The sequence below is a fragment of the Prionailurus bengalensis genome, chromosome A2 (genome assembly GCF_016509475.1).
Source record: "Prionailurus bengalensis isolate Pbe53 chromosome A2, Fcat_Pben_1.1_paternal_pri, whole genome shotgun sequence".
NCBI lineage: Eukaryota > Metazoa > Chordata > Mammalia > Carnivora > Felidae > Prionailurus > Prionailurus bengalensis.
This window is the reverse complement of record NC_057348.1, coordinates 52,917,771-52,935,253: the sequence shown is the minus strand read 5'-3', so window position 1 is coordinate 52,935,253 and position 17,483 is coordinate 52,917,771. Positions and strand designations below refer to the sequence as shown.

Genomic DNA, 17,483 nt, shown 5'->3' with positions numbered 1-17,483 from the left:
AGAAAATAACCTATTGAGAAAATAGGAAATTGGCCTCTTGAGCTGTACCAGCCGTTGATTGTATGGCTAAGGAGAAAAATTCTAATAATTGTTTGCTTAAACCCGGGTTTTTTGATAATGACATCATTGCCATTTTGGCCTAGCTAATTCTTCGTTGTGGGGGCTGCCCTCTGTATTGTAGCACGTTTGGCAGTGTCCTTGGCCTCCATCTTTTAGGTGCCAGTAAGCGCTCCCAAGTTATGACAACCAGGCATCACCCAGTGTCCCCCAGGTGGGGGGCAGCACAACTGCCTGGTTAAGAGGCACTGGCTTAGACTCTTTCCCTCTGTCCGTGTGGGGAATCCTGTCCTTCTGCCTCGTACGAGCATTTAGGAGTTTTACTATCGGGCAGGGAAGTGCAAAGTAAAACCGCAGTGTGGCTGGTCCACACTTAGCAGAGTAGTGGGAATGAAAAGGTGGAAAAGCAAGGATGTGGAGCACCCTAAAGTCCCTACGCTCCGGCAGGTGTATGTATTGGTACAACTGCTGCGTTGTCACTGTGTCCAACTACACTTGTGCGTCAACATGGTGTGTCAACTATACTTCAGTGGAAAAGATTTAAAAAATGTAAAGCTGTAAAAAAAATAAAGTGTGAAGACATATATTAATCTGATTTCAGTTCTCACCAGAAACAAACAAACAAAAAAAACCCAAGGCAGCCGTATGCTCACCAAAGACATGTGCTAAGAATATTGGTGGCAAACATAATTAGAATAGCCCCCAAATAGAAACTGCCGAGATGCCCATCAACAGTGAACTGGAAGAAGTGTCGTCTCTTAGGGCAACAGAATGCTATACAGCAGTGAAAAGGAATGAGTTTTCAGCCACATATAAAAATAAAGGCACCACTCGTAAACAAGTTGAGAGAATCCAGTCACAGAAGAGTACATGGCACACCGTTCTATTTGTATGAAGTGGTCCAACTAATTTACACTGTTAAAGCTTAGGATAATGATAACCTTATGGAGGTAGTTACTAGAAGGGGGCACAGGCAGGGAGGCATTAAAATTCTCTTTTAAAATGCCTGGTGTGGGATCTGTGTTCTAGACTGGATCCTGACTGGGTGCATGGGTGATTTTGGAGGTGGAAAAATGCTGTGTACTAAAGCACTGTGAAGGCAGATTGAACTGTTAATTGAAGATTGGGTCACATATTGGGACTATCAGTGATTTTAGTCCTTCATATGTTAAATACCTGGGACTTTTCCTTCATTGGATTTCTTCTCTGATTTTTACCATGGAAAGCAGTTCTAGCCAACTGTGAAGGGATACATCTATGGGTGATTAGGATTTGTGAGAATGTGAATATCAGAATAGTAGTTTATTTGTGAGGGTCCTTTGGATGGGATTTACTGAACCTACGTTTTTTTTTTTAGTAATGAAAACCTCTAAAATAATAATAAAATGTTACAAGAAAACATTTGTGTCGTTCAGCATATAAGGTACTAGTTGTAAAACTAATGTTATGGTGTTTTGCAAGAGATTTCTCCTTCCTTAAATGCTAATTGATTCAATTCCTTCTCCCAGTACTGATTTATTCTGATTTAAGACATCAGTCCAAAGATGTTAGCTAAGTTTATCATGGTGATCACTTGGCAATGTGTGTATATATATATATATATATATATATATATATATATATATGTGTGTGTGTGTGTGTGTGTGTGCATGTAGATATATATATTGATTCACTATGTGGTACACCTGAAACCAATATAGTATTGTATGTCAATTGCACTTCAATATATATATATATATATATATATATATATATGTATATAATATAAAATAGTACTTTTAAATACTATTGATATTTTAAATCATGTTAATAAAGCAGATTTCCTATTCAGTCATTTGAGAACAATTGAACTAGTTTTGTTGGTATTTTAATTTTTGCAGAGTTTAGTGACAGTTCAAGTGTTTGTTAAAAGATATTTGCTGTGACTTTTAAATAAAATAGGAGGCTCATTGTGTGACTTTTAAATAAAATAGGCTCACTGTGTTTGAAATATAGTGTATATCAGTTGAGAATGGCCCAAATTGTGCAGTTTGCCTTCTCAAAATTATCTTTGCATTTTAAAATTCACCCCTAGAGGGTGCTGTTGTATTGAAAGTTTAAATCTTTGTTTTGAAGAACCATTTTAAAGTTATTTTTAGAGTACTGTACATATATTTGTGTTAAAGTACTACTATATTACAGCAAATAATCTACTAATACTTAATTGAAGTTGAGAGTGTTTTGGGGACCCTGACTGGCTCTCAGTCAATGGAGCGTGCAATGATCTTGGGGTCGTGAATTTGAGCCTCATGTTGGGTATAGAGATTACTTTAAAAATAAAATCTTAAAGTTGAGAGTGTTTTAACTTAGAAATGGCACTATTTTATTAACAATAAAAGTCAAGACATATAGCTTAATGGTTTTTGCTTTTGTGAAAAATTTGACAAAATACTGTTTATTTTTCATTATTTCACTGTGAGCAGCTCCAAGTTAGAGAAATAAACAATATTTTACTGTATACTTAGGAAGTCTTTCCTTGAAAGGAAATTCAGTGATCTAGGAAGCCTAATAGATATGTAGGTTCACCTCATGGATACTTGAGGCATTTGAAAATTGTTTTGTTTTGGTATCTCCTTCAGCTCAACAGCTATGTTTTTGAAGACCTACTGTGTGCAAAGCAGCCTTTATAAACTGGTTGGGGGAGATACATAAATTATCTCATAGTCTCCCTTGTTTTAGAATTAAGCGCAGTATATCTAAAATAAGGTGGAATGATACAGATTAATCTGAGCTAATGGGGTTCTTACAGAAGTTGGGATTGTAGCTAGGCCTTTAATGAGCCACAGAACTTTGCATTCTAAATAATAGTTAACAGAAAAGGAAGTTTGGTTTCTTAAGTCTTCTTTCTTCACACGCAGTCTAGGTTCATTTAAGACTTTTGAATTTTAAGACATTTTAAGACTAGGTTCATTAAGACCTTTGTCTTAGTAATTACTATAATTAGATAAAAAAGGGAAAGTGCCTTGACCAAGGAAGTGTTGTGCAAGCATCAGCATCATCTTTACTCTTGCTGCTGTCTTATTATTTTGAGGAATGTACCCATAAATGGTAGTGGATTCTAGAGATGCTTTGAAATATTTTTAGACAGCCAACTTCTTGTTCAACTGATACATTAAGTCAAGGTATAGTCAAGCTTCCTTTCATTCTTTTGGTTAGGTCTGTTGTGATTGTTATTCATATATCAGGCTACAGTGATTTGAAGAGAATAAATGCTCAGTAAAGAGAATACCTTAAAATAAAAACACCAGCTAAGTATCTAACTTAGAATCCTGGGAAGAAGAGAGCAGTTAAATCCTCTGGAGGAGCCAAATAACGCAGTAGGGTTATTTATATTTCCCAGTGTCTTTGAAGAGATTATTGTTAGACTTAACATTAAAATATTCCCTTCTCCATACATGTCCCCTGATACTTACAACAGCATTGTCTACAATAGCCAAATTATGGAAGCGGATTAAGTGTCCGTCGATGGATGAATGGATAAAGATGACGGGGTGTATGTGCACAGTGGAATAAAAGAGGATGTAAACTTGCCATTTGCAACAACGTGGATGGAGCTAGAGAATATTGTGCTAAGTGAAGTAAGTCAGTCAGAAAAAGATAAATATCATATGATTGTGCTCATATGTGAAATTTAAGAAGGAAAACAAATGATTATAGGGAAAAAAAGAGTGAAAGAGGCAAACCAAGAAACAGACTCTTAACTATACAGAGAACAAACTGATGGTATTAGAGGGGAGTTGGGTGGGGGATGGGTTAGATAGGTGATGGGGGACTAAGGAGGGCAGTTGTTGTGATGAGCACTGGGTGTTGTATGAAAGTGTTGAATCACATTATACACCTGGAACTAATACTACTCTGTATGTTAACTAACTGGAATTTAAATATAAAAACTTAAAAAAATCCAAATGAAAAAAAGTTCCCTTCTCTCTACATGTTCTAACGAGAGCATTTTGTTTTTAAAAAAAGTGTCTGGAGAGTGAATTTGATCTCCCAGCTTTTATTAAGCAGCTCACAGTTTTGGTGATTCTATTCTGAATTGGTAATCCACTCACCAGCAAATCCAGCGATTTAACCTAGAAACCAGCCTGGGCTGCTGTCACCATTTGGCCATCATTTTCCCACTAAGATGTTGAGATGCTGCCATGGTGAATACTTAGGGAGCGCTTAGTGTATGCTGTGGGGAGCTTTATACCAAAAACTGAAGTTCCATTTTTTCTCTCCAGAAGCTTAGGGTCTGTTTGGGGAATCGATACCAATATATGAAATAACTAGTAAACAACAGAAGACAGAAAGTATATGCACACATGTCTGCGTGTTCTGAAAGTTGAAAGTACAGGGAATTTCTCTTTTTTAAAAAAAATTTTTAATGTTTAGTTATTTTTGAGAAAGAGAGAGAGAGACTACGAGCAGGGGAAGGGCACAGACAGAGGGAGACACGGAATCCGAAGCAGACTCCAGGCTTCGAGCTGTCAGCACAGAGCCTGACGTGGGGCTCGAACTCACGGAGTGTGAGATCATGACCTGAGCTGAAGTCAGATGCCCACCTGACCGAGCCACCCAGGCACCCCAGTACAGGGAGTTTCTTTTTAGTTTCTTTAGGACATCTTTGAATAAACATCTTAAACGTCTTTGAATCTTACAAAGGTCTCATGTTTGGCATCTTTAGTTGTTAAATCTAAATTAAAAGGGTGTATTGTGGTGTTAAAAAAACAAACAAACATATGATTCACCACTTAGGCCTCACCAGGGCATGTTTTCTTATTATGCACCTGCTTTTTAATAAGTGGGGAACCTGCACCCTCACCTTGATTCTGTATGGAAATATACTCTTTGTAGGTAAATTAGAAATACAGAAAAATGTCAAAAATGCCCGTCACTCAAAGACAGGCACGGTTATTTTGATACTCTTTACTGTCTCTTTAAGACAGACACTTTTTCTCTATGTATGTGTATATATTCATTAATATAGAAGCAAAATTGGTGTCCAGAATACACACTGCTTTTATATCCTATTTTGATGGTATTCAGTTAACCTATGTAGTACTGTTATACAGTACATAGTATAGCACTTCCTCGTGTCATTCTATTTTTTTTCTAATTTTTTTTAACGTTTTATTTATTTTTGAGACAGGGAGAGACAGAGCATGAACAGGGGAGGGTCAGAGAGAGGGAGACACAGAATCTGAAGCAGGCTCCAGGCTCTGAGCTGTCAGCACAGAGCCCGACATGGGGCTCGAACTCACGGACTGTGAGATCATGACCTGAGCCGAAGTCAACTGCTCAACTGACTGAGGCACCCAGGCGCCCCTTGTGTCATTCTATTTTTGAAGGAACTATAGCCACATAATATTCTGTCATTAGTATCCGTAGCTTGATATGATGTCAGACTGCTTTGTAGAAAGGCATTTTCTGTTTATATTTCAATAGCAGTAAACACAAATTCTACTGGCATCTCACCTCACCAGCATGAAATAAGATGCAAAAGTCTTTTTTGTTGAATTAGGCAGATACAAAATCAGTTGATTTTTAAAAATGTATTTCTTTATGAATAAGGTTGAATAGTTTTCAAAAATGTATTGGTTATTCATTTCTTTCTTTTGTTCTTTGCTCATTTAAAAAATATTTAGATTCTTTTGTTAACTTGTTTTAAGTGTTCTTTATGGAGTGCCTGGGTCGCTCAGTCGGTTAAGCGTCCGACTTTGGCTCAGGTCATGGTCTCACAGTTCGTGAGTTCAGGCCCTGCATCGGGCTCTGTGCTGACAGCTCAGAGCCTGGATCCTGCTTTGGATTCTGTGTCTCCCTCTTTCTCTGCTCCTCGCCTGCTCATGCTCTGTTTCTCTCTCCTTCAAAAATAAATAAAAACATTAAAAAATTTTTTTTAAATGTTCTTTATGAAAAACATTGATCCTTCATCTACCATGATATACGTTACAAATGTATTCTTCTGTTTTGTTGTTTTACTTCATTTTATGTTTTTCAAATGTACAAAAACCTAATAAACTTTGTATATTCAATTTCTTCAATATTTTCCTCTGTAATCTCTTTCTTTGATTTAAGGTGTTTTTGTTTCAGGCTTAGAAATTGTTTCCCCATTCCAAATTAGATAGTCTGAACATATTGTTACTGTTTTTTTGTATTAAAAATTTTTTTTTAATGTTTATTTATTATTGAGAGAGAGACACAAAGCGTGAGCAGGGGAGGGGTAGAGAGAGGGAAGACACAGAATCTGAAGCAGGCTCCAGGCTCTGAGCTGTCAGCACAGAGCCTGATGCAGGGCTCGAACTCAAAAACTGTGAGATTATGACCTGAGCCGGAGTCAGTTGCTCAACCAACTGAGCCACCCAGGCGCCCCTATTCTTACTGTTTTTAAAGTTTTTCAGCAAAAACTTTATTGCATTATCTGTATAGTGCTACTTATTCTGTACCAGGACCACCCCCAAAATATTCTTTGCTTTATATTTTAAATATCTAATAGATCAAATTTCTTTAGTGTTTAAAAAAAAAAGGTAGACCTTCTTACCTGCCTTTTTTGTTGATAAAATTTACAACCATCTTTTCAGTTTCCTTAAAAACAATTCTGTTGGTACTTCAATTATGAATATATTATTCCTGCAAATAAACTTGAGAAGCATTGACATTTTCCAGTATTTGGATTGCAACCTGAAGTGCATTCAGAATCTCGATGAGTGTTCCTCAAATGTCAGAACTTGTGGCACCAAAAGATATCGACAGAATCCAGTTTGGGAAACCTTGTTAGGTAATACAGTGTGTGCTGGGGTGGGCGGTTGGATGGGGAATCTACCTGTGAATCCTACTGTGTAACCTTACTGATTTTATTCAACAAGTGTTCATTGATGGCCTACCATGTGGCAGGTTTATGCTAGACCTTGAAGAAGCGAAGAAGCCATAGTTCTTGCTCTTGAAGTCTAGACGTGGTTAGAAGTATATACCTGGTAAGATGATAGGGGCAGGGAGTGAGGACATGGAAGGAAGGGGTTCCCATTGGATGAGAGGGGCGTATGCCAAGTCTTAAAAGAATGGGTGTGTTTGCTGGGTAGACAGGCTGGAAAAGTCTTGGACAAAGAGAGAACATATGCACTGAGAAGTGAAACAGTGTGGTTTTAAAGTAGGCGATTCAGTGTGCTTCAAGCACGAGGTGAAAGATATGCGGAGCTGGGCTGAAGGCCGTCGCTGTGGAGGGAGTTCACTTCGCTGCAGTCCGGCCGTTGTAAGTAGCCAGCCATCTGCACAGGGCTTCTCACACCGTCTGGGTGGAAAACTAGGGTTTTCATTTTTTGTTTTTTTTCCCTGCCAGGCTTTATTGATACTTTGTAAAATACAACGAAACTCAATAACTAGAAATATGGAAAAAATAAACCCTCATTTAAAAATTTTTAGTTAAAAAAATTTTTTTTAAATGTTTATTTATTTTTGAGACAAGGAGAGACAGAGCATGAACAGGGGAGGGTCAGAGAGAGGGAGACACAGAATCCGAAACAGGCTCCAGGCTCCGAGCTGTCAGCACAGAGCCCGACGCGGGGCTCGAACTCACGGACTGTAAGATCATGACCTGAGCCGAAGTTGGATGCTTAACTGACTGAGCCACGCAGGCGCCCCTAAAAATTTTTTTAAAAGTAATCTCTGTACCCAATGTGGGGCTCGAATTTACAACCCGAAGATCAAGAGTCGCATGTTCCGTCTACTGAATCAACCAGGTGCCCCAGCGCTCATTTTTTAAAATGAAGATTTAAGAGACATAAAATTACTCTGTCAAACGGCTATAAAAATTTGGAAATGTGCACTCTCCATTTCTGTATCTCTCTCTTATGGATAGTAGCATCCATTTCTTGAACCCCTCTGTGGACCACTGGTGAGTAGCACCACACTGGCTTCCTACATGAGTAGGGAAGATGGGTCTGGGTGCTGGGAATTTTGCCACAGATCACTCTGAACACAAATCAAGGTACACTTATGGGACTGTCGTCACAGATGATTGCCACTCAGGCTGAGAGAATCCCATTGTAAGTGACACAGGGTCATTTAGGGGAAGTTACTAAGTACTCCTATCTTTACAACTGTTTCTGTTTAAATCTGGTTAAAGCACTATATTTTATTTTAAGTTTATTTTTGAGAGAGACAGAGACAGCGTGAGTGGGGAGGGGCAGAGAGAGAGGGAGAGAGAATCCCCAGCAGGCTCTGCACTGTGAGAGCATGGTGTGGGGCTCAAACTCACAAACCATGAGATCATGACTTGAGCCAAACAAAGAGTCGGATGCTTAACCGAATGAGCCACCCAGGAGCTCCTAAAACCACTATATTTAAAAAAAAAATTTTTTTTTAACGTTTATTTATTTTTGAGACAGAGCATGAAGGGGGTAGGGGCAGAGAGAGAAGGAGACACAGAACCGGAAGCAGGCTCCAGGCTCTGAGCCATCAGCCCAGAGCCTGATGCGGGGCTTGAACTCACAGATCGCAAGATCGTGATCTGAGCTGAAGTCGGATGCTTAACCGACTGCGCCACCCAGGCGCCCCTCCTAAAACCACTATATTTTTAAAAAGAAAACCTTCTCAGAAGAAGGGTTTAAAATGAAGTATCGTAAGGGGGGTAATTTTTTTCCCCCTCAGATAAAAGCAGTGGTTTTCAACCTTGATTGCATATTAGAATCACCCAGGACTCTTCAGAAATGATACAGACCATGGGTCTCACCTCCTCAGATTAGTTTGGGATGCCACCTCAGCACTAGGATTTTTTTAAAGTCCACGTTAATTCTAATACACAGCCAGCTTTCTCCCATAGGGGACAGGCTAATGACTCATCATGTTTTTTGATTGAGACCTTATGTCAAAGAACACAGTGATTGTACTCTACAACTATCATTTGAATTTGATCTGATGCTTAAAAGATATTGAGATTGTTTGAAATGCAATAATCTGTGTATAGTAGATGCTCTAAGAGCTTTTTTTCTGACCCTCCCTGCCAAATGCCATTATTTTAATTATAATTGATAGTATATGTATCTTTTCAGCATAGCTTATTCAGACTCTAGGATATGTAACCTAGTGTTAGTAAATACCCTTATAAATTAAAGCTTCATTTTTCTGTTGTCTGCTTCACCTACAGCTCTCCAGTGATGGCAGTAGTATTGGGTGTTGTATGAATCTCCTGATAAGGCTTGATTAGAACAACTTGCTGTGTGCATGCCTATTATCCAAAATGCAACTGCCGCTGGATTTTTAACATATAAGCCCTTGAAATTATTTATTCAACTCTTATTTTAGCATATTAAAATTTCAGGTCTTGGTCTACAGTATAACACATTCCTTGATATTTTCTAAGTCTCCAAATAGCATACAATAATATCAACATATGAACACTTCCTTTGGTGAATTATTATTCTATTTGTGGTGCCAAGAGCTAGCTACAGTCTGCAAAGATAAAACTATTTTCCCCTATTTGCTGGTGTGCTCTTTATGTGCCAAAGGCTCTGAACGTTCAGTGATTTACTCATTCAGTAAACAGCTTTTGGGTACCTACTTGTGCTAGATATTGGAGATATGCAAAGTTTAAGGCTCCGGTCCTTCCAGTAAGGAACAGCATAGCAGCATGCTACTAGCCACGAATACACAGATGGAACAGCTTTCATATGTGCAAAATGAAAATAATTTTATTCTGCCCCACACCCCATCATTTCAAGTAGGCATTTGGTTTTGGGTATATCAGTCTTGCTTAATCGCCCCCCTCTCTCTGTTTCTTCTTTCTCTCTCTTTCCCTCCTTTTTTTTTGAAAAGTTATTAGGGGGAAAAATCCTAAAAGTAGTTCTACCAACTGTTTTGGGGTCATGGGCCAGTCATTTAATCCCTCTGAGCCTCAGTTTCTAATGCTGTAAAAAGGTGATACCATCCCTGCCCTGTTCATGTGAGTTGTTATGAGGATTATGAGAGAAGTTACATGTTAACATTAACATCAAAATTTGAAACACTGTTAAAGTATAAATGGATATTATAAAACAATTTTGAAAGAAAAAAGGAGCCTTACAGATATGGGTGGAATATATCCCACAGCAAAACCACTGTGGGTTTCTGAACCCCAACAGGAAGGTACAGCAAAGTTAAGTTCCACGGACGTTTGCTTCCATGATGGATTTTTTACTTTTTACTCAGCTCCTGAAAAAGAAACTTCCTGGGTTTTCTTTCTCCTCCTCCGGTTGTGCAGTGGCAAGCCTGCTTCCCGTCAAGAGCAGCTCTGCACGGCCCCTCTGTGCAGGCTCTCCACCTCCTCTTTCTCTTTCTTTCAAACACTTAATACATTTAGAGACTGATCTTGTGCAGAAAATATCCCTGACATTTGAAGAGCTCCAGGGATTCAGTGAGCATGCTCCGTGCTCCCTCCCGCTGGGAAGAGGAAGCTCGTTTACATACGAGTCATACCAAGCATAGCCAGCATGTCAGCGCAGTTAACTTGCAGCGGGCTGTGAGGAAAGCGAGCGTGGCTTTGTCCTAGGAAATGTGCTTCGTGTTTTTCGTTTCCACTCCTTTTTTATTTCGAAGAAAGACTCGTAAAGACTTCAGAAACGGTTTCTCTGTGCTTGATTGAGGATACAAAACATAGACCATCTACAAATAAACCCTTGAAGGGTTTTGTGCGAGTTTGATTTTTTTTTGTGCGTGTGTTTTTCCCCCCTCTTTTTTCGTTTTTCTTCTTTTCTTTTTCTTTTCTTTCTTTTTTCTTTTTTTTTTTTTTTTTTTAACTTTTACATACTTTGTTTTGATCATCTGAGGCTGGGCCTCCCGTCTTTGTGAAGTTTAAGAGAAAGCCAGGAGCTACTCAGCAGTAACTGATTTTTGAAACGTACTCTTTTGGGGCGAAAGCAGAGAGCTGGTTTTCTGTGCTAGCCCAATAAATGCTATTTATGAAGATGGATCTGTTGAACTACCAGTACTTGGACAAGATGAACAACAATATCGGCATCCTGTGCTATGAAGGTAGAGGTTCTGTTCTAGAAATTGCTCTTCCATTGCTTTTGTCAAGGCCACTCCTCCTTTAGGGTTCTGAATGCCTTCTGTGTATTTTGTTCTCTTTCTTGGGATTTCAGGGGGCTTTGAAAGGCGAGTGTCTGTTATGTACTATTTTCAATACAAAGTTTGTTGTTCCCTCTCTTAGCCTTCAGGGTTACGGTGGGGGAGGGAAGGCGGTGAAATATAAACTGTTAAAAGTTTGCTTTTTGCTTGCAACATATTAACTCTTCAAATTTTTAACTCTTGATTATATGATTATTTTTTATTTCTGTTGCTGTTTTCTTTAGAGGAAGAACTTCCAGGACCCAGTAAAAGTTAAACGTGTTGGGTTTTTTTTCTTTCTTTCTTTCTTTCTTTCCCTGCTTTGATACTTATTTTAAACCTACACTGTGGACAGTATTTATACTGTATTGCAGTCAGTGCTTTGGATTTTCATGGAGAGGGGAACGGAAAGTTACAGTGAGTTTTTGTTTTCAGGAGTGATTGTCCCAAACAATGAAGAATTTTTCTGTTCAGTTTAGGGGACTGGAAGGGCACCCATGTCACAAAGCACAGACTGGCTCTTTGTCTGACTTCCCATTTCCTGTACAGCGCTGAGAGAGTTCTGACATTGAAGGATGTTCCCTCCACACTCCAGTCCCTTGTGGAAGTGATTGCACAATGCACCAACCAGAAAGCTAAATTGAAAGAAAGAAAGAAAGAACCTACGCTAAATTCTTATTGTTTATTGCCTCCTGCTAATCCATGAGGTGTTTCCCCACTGGCTTGTAGTGTTTAAAGCTGTCTCTGTTAGTAGGAAGAAGAGAAAAAGTGATTTCTTAATCTGTTGGAACATTATCTACGTGCGATTTGAAAAAGTGGTAATGGCCAGGGTTTGAGTGGCCGGAGAGGCATCTCCGGGGGAATTCAGCTTGGCAGGAGGAGTGTTTTTTGTTGTAACCACATACAAATCGAGGAGGAGACATCTCCTTTCTGATTCAGGACGGGTAGTTTCCATGTTTTCTCTTAATAGTGAACTGAATGTTTCTTTTGAAAAAGAAAACATTGAAGAAACTTGAATTTTTCATGTAAAAATTGCAGGCCTGTTGTCTAATCAATTGAAAACTTAACCCTTTCCCCTTCAAGGAAAATAAAATCTCATTCATACTGTTTTTTACTTAACTCTGTGGATAAAGATCTCATACTTAAGAATTTTTTTTAAGGTATATATTTTTAAAATCCTGCTTGTTCCATTAAAGAGATTTTTGGTGAATTGCTTTCTTTGAATCTGCTTCTTTGAGTAGCCTGTTGCTTCTGAAGTCACTCATTTAAAAGGCAGACACTCCTTTAAAATGTTGCTTGTGAAATTAACATACTGTAGTTTTTTAAACTTTTCTTTTTCTCAGTGAACAGGAAATCAAAACTTTTAAGGCAATATCTGTTGGCTTGTCTTTGTCGTTGAGTAATATGATATTTTCAAAACAGAACGTAATGATCAGCCTAAGAGAGGAGTATAGGGATTGCGAGGAAATTGATACCACATTAATTTTTTATATCTCCAGTTGGGGGTAGTGAGGAAAAGCTTATGGAAAACTTGTCCAGGTTGATTTGTTGTTCCGTAGTGTGCAATGATAACTCGAAAGTAGTCTGCTTGCAGCCCCCTGTCTATTTGGGAGGAAGAAACTTTGATTTTGAAAGTTGAGTAGATATGTAGGATGATTTGCTATAGTCTGTTTGGTTTAAACATCTGCTGCTATTTTCCTTACTACGAAAGTTAACATTATTTTAACACCAAAATAAATACACAGGAAATGAAGAAAAGCACAGCAAAATTTGAGTGGTGTTTATAGTGGGTAGTTTATGCCCTGGTGGTTTTCTTAGTATAAACACTGCACACATCTGCTCTGAACTCAAAGGGTGTTTTTGAAGATGAACATAAATCTCAGATGGGATTTTTTTTTTTTTTTTTTTTTTTTTTGGTAAGAAAAGTAGGAACCTTTACTATTATTGTAAATCCAGTACTTTGGAAATGTTCGTATTAAACATAGCAGCTCACCAGCATTCCAGGGAAGTTATTTGGAAAATGGAACGTACAGTTGTAGGCAGCATTTGATTTCACTTAGGACACAGGCAAGTTTTCCATCTCTTAAGAATAAGGGACAATTTAATTTTCTGAAGTTTCGGTTTTAAAAATCAAGATGTTGATGGTTGTTCTTATTCTCTAGGTCAGTTATACCATATTCCTGTGTATTGTACTTGGCTCTACTCTGCTAAATAAACCATGTGTCTGCACTGTCTTTCTTCAGCCTCTGTGGCAGTGTTCCCACAACTAGATCTTTTTTAGCCAATTATCTTGTAGCATACAAGGCCTTTCTAAAAATCCCACATGGAAAGCGACTCCAATGGCTCAGATGTGGACTCTGCTTGGTGACTGCTGCTTTCACCTTAGTCGTCTGTAAGCATAATTGAAACAGAAAATAAAGGAAGAAGGTTTGGGGTGGGGCCCACTGGTAGGAGAAGGAGAAGATTGGCAAAGGACAGAAAGAATCTAATTTCTGGAAACCAATTACCTTCATTGGTAATGGGCAAATTAGCAGAACTCTGCTTGTGTTAATGTGTCTCTTCAAAACCTTTATGGTTTGTTTCCACAACTCTCAATAGTTAACTTAAGACCCTATTGAATGTTCAAATTATACCCACGTGAACCCAATTTTGCCTCTATCTCCGTGAAGAGGTCATAGGCCAACCTCAGCCTTCGTTTTTCCCCTGTGAACTCCTGAGAATAATCCACTAGTAGACTGGAAAGCTTCATGAAGGCAGGACAGTCTTTCTTGGGCACTACTGCATCCTGGAGTCCTGGCACGGTGCCCAGTTTGGCTCTCAGTAAGTGGCTGACTCAAAAAAAATCCATGAAATCTCTCCACTGGTGGTGTAGTCCCTACTGTACAATTTAGCACTTCATTATAAAAATCTTGTATTCTCTAATTATCTCATAATTGCAGAGCTGTACAGGGCCTCTTAGATAGATCTTAGACATTTGACTTTTTTTTTTGGCCAAGGAAACTGAAGCCCAGAGAGGTAAGTTGTCCATTCAAGTGTATTCAGAAAGTTTGTGGCAGAAATGAGCTGTGGTGGGGATTCAGTGGTTTTGATTAGTCTCTGATTTTTCTACAGCATTCCTGCCTCCAAGATTATTTTACGTCTTGTCTTCTTAATTAATAGCCCCTCTATGATAGGGACTGTGCTTGGTCCTGGGGGTGCTCCCAGCTCCCAGCTCCCAGCCACAGGGGTGGCATCTTGGATTACAACACACAGCGAACCTGTCCTGGAGTCCTCATTGCTCTGAAGCCAGTTGCTGGTCTGGGTTTCCAGGCTGTTGTGATGTTCAGGAAAGAGTCATGAGGACTCTGGGTGACCAGCCTTGTTGGAATTTGTGCTTCTTCTGCTCTGGTGCTTAGGTTTGCTTACTTTTTTTCTGACTGTGCAGAGCAGGAGGCCCTGTGTAATGCCACTTTACCAAGAGTGTTTTCCCAAGGGAGCAGGGAACTGGTTAGACCATTGATTTTTCTCAAGATGGCTGACGGTTATATTTACATAATTACGTGGTGCTGAAAACATAGGTCCTAATAAATGTGCTCATGGTTGGCCGTGGCTTTAAGCTGCTGTTAGTGATACTTTAATTATGGGTTAAGAGCCATTAGTGTGTAATTTGGTAGAAGAATTCTCCCCTTTTAATTTAATAGTGCGATTTATATTGGGAGAAAGTAAGAATAAATTGTATATTGCAATCATCGGAAAGCTTAAGATTCTGAGTTCCTCAGATTTTGAGCTGTTCATTGTTTTAGAACATAATTATCACTTATTTCATCACAGGCTGAACTTAAATTAATTTTCTGGAATCGAAAGGAAAATGCACACAAGAGTTGTGGCCTGAGACTCTGCCAGGGATACGAGGTTAGGTGAGGGATTTCTTTTGTTTTCTGCCTGTCTAACCGGCAGCAGTTTAGTGTCCTTTGTCTAATGAGTTCAGACGCATCAGGAAAACTTAGAGCATTGGGTACTGTCGAGGTGAAAAGGCCACAGAGCGGAGCCATTTGAACCCCCCTCTGTTCCCCAGGCCTGCGTATCAAGTGACCAGCTCTTGATCCAGAGGTGTATTCCGAAGTAGAACATCTGCAACTATTTTGCTGTGGAAATTGGTTTTACTTTACCATTTTATTTGCAGGAGAGGGTCAGGAGTGAGGAGAGAGAGAGAGGGAGAGAGTGAGAGAGGAAGAGGGACAGGGAGAGGAGTAAGGGGAGGGGAGGAGACGAGACCCGAAGGAGAAGGCAGAGGAGAGGAAGGCTGAAAGGAGCTTGGTTAGTACAACATGCCCAGGTGAGCCCAAGAGATCTCCTGCGAGAGATCTGGCCAGTTTGTATTTCTTCAAATTACAGTTTGTGAAGGGAAGGTGTGATTATAGCCTCCTTCCTTCTAGCTCTCCGCCCTCGTTTCTCTACTCTCCTCTGGAAGGATTATTTTACTTGGCTGTTTATCTCTTGGAGCCTACACATGGCTTTGTTTTGGAAGGCAGATTTCTCTTCCTTCCTTCCTCCTTCCCTTCCCTATTGTCTGCATGGCCTTCTATTCCTAGCGTGTTTGGATTTGTTGCTGTAAAGATTTTTTTTAATCATGCCATAAGATACAAAAAAATCCCCCTCAGCATGTGAGAAGACTCCAGACCTCTCAGTACAGCCTTGTTCTGCTCAATTGTGAGGCTGTTGCAGAAAACTTGGTTTTGTCTGAAGAAATTGGATCCAGACTTAGCACTTATGCATGTATACAAATCTATAAAACCAGTCTTACCAGGGATTGTTTCTGGCTAGATTTGTTTTATCTCCTTATCTGAGCATTTATTCAATGACTGTTTATGTTTAGTGGGATCTCTGTAGTGCATACTGAGCTCATTGGAAGTATTTTCTAGTCTTGCTCAGCCATATCAGTTTGTTCTACAAAATAGTCCCTCTCCCTGTTATATTTTTTAATCAACTCATATATCGGCCACCCCCTATGCCCCCCTCCCCCCAAAAACTTCAGCCACGGACACTTAATTTTAAAAGTAGAGTCTGAAAACAATTTTACGTTCTCCATTTGTTCTCTCTTTGCCTTCCTGAATGTTATGTGTTCTGCTAAATTCTAAGGAATTATTTCCTTCAGTTTGCTTTGTTATCTTGCCGCCTTTGCTGCACTTCCCACCGCCCCCCCCCCTTTTAAAAAAAAATACTATAGATTGTTTTAGTTTCAGGGTATTATATACAGATTATGTTTAAATCCTAACAATGTGAATTACTACTAGTTAAAAGACTGTTTATTTCCCTTAAGTAAAATAGAAAATCTATTCTTAAAGTTATCTTTAATTTGTGGCCATTTAAATGATCTTTCTGAACTCTTTAATATTTTACTTGTTTGTTTGCAAAGAAGTCTCTAAACATAACAAACTGAGGTATATTTAGTAAGTGATTGCAGAAAACAGTTCTGTCCTTTTCCCACCCAGTATCCATTCTCTTAAATGTATATGGAATGCCTGTGCTCTGCTGGTATGTATTAAGTCTTGGGTTATCTCTCTCTCTCTCTCTCTCTCTCTCTCTCTCTCTCTCTCTCTCTCAACATTTTTTATTATGAAATGTGTTGTATGTACATAAACATGCATAAAACATATGTGTAGTTTAAAAAGGAACAACCTTATAATCACTACCATGTCAGGAAATAATCAATCACCTCCCTCAAGTATTCTCTCCCTGTCATATTCCTCTCAGCCCCAAGAGGTCATCACAAAGTTTTGTCTGTTTTGGTTGTTTTTGTTTTTGTTTTTGTTTTTAGCCCTGTATAATCAGAATTATTTTCTATGTCTTCTTTTGTGTCTTACTTATGAGACTTTTTACAGTGGAGATGTCTTTGTCTTTTCCATATGAAGCCAGCTTATCTTCAGGTGTGGAGAATCTTGGCTGTGGAACATGTGTGGATGCCCCAGCATCCTTCTTGCTCACCTGCTGGTCACTTTTAAATAGAGCTGGTGGACGCTTTGGTCCAAACTTTGTTTTCAGCCAGTGTTTTGTTCACAGTCTTCATCACCTGTCAAAGCCTTCTGTTATCCAGGCTGTAATGGGAAATGGTGCGTTTGAGAAATTCTGTCCAGTTTTGGTGAATGCAGAGTTGGGGGACACTTGAGAAACATACCTTAATTAGGATCTGAACAACGACTTTCGTTCTGCATTAATAAGCAATTTGCTTAAAGGCTGAGACTTGTTACAAGTCAACTTTGTTGCAGTGCCAGATTTTTTTGGATGTTAATCCAGGGACTTTTAGATACACAGAAAAAGCTTGGGTTGTTCCAGTATTCAAACAATACTCT

At 39.0% G+C, this 17,483-nt stretch overlaps 1 protein-coding gene across 5 annotated transcripts in view; it reads left to right on the top strand.

Moving 5' to 3' along the window:
• VGLL4 (vestigial like family member 4) overlaps positions 1-17,483 on the top strand; it is a 168,431-nt gene that overhangs the window by 76,009 nt on the left and 74,939 nt on the right. The window contains exon 1 of one of the 5 annotated variants that reach the window (XM_043588138.1): positions 10,305-11,079. The exons of 3 other annotated variants lie outside the window; for them this stretch is intronic. In XM_043588138.1, the coding sequence (XP_043444073.1) occupies positions 10,998-11,079 (82 nt within the window). In that variant the 5' untranslated portion in view covers positions 10,305-10,997. Of the gene's footprint in view, positions 1-10,304; positions 11,080-17,483 lie in introns of those variants that run through there. One more of the 5 variants, XM_043588135.1, reaches the window with a different exon arrangement.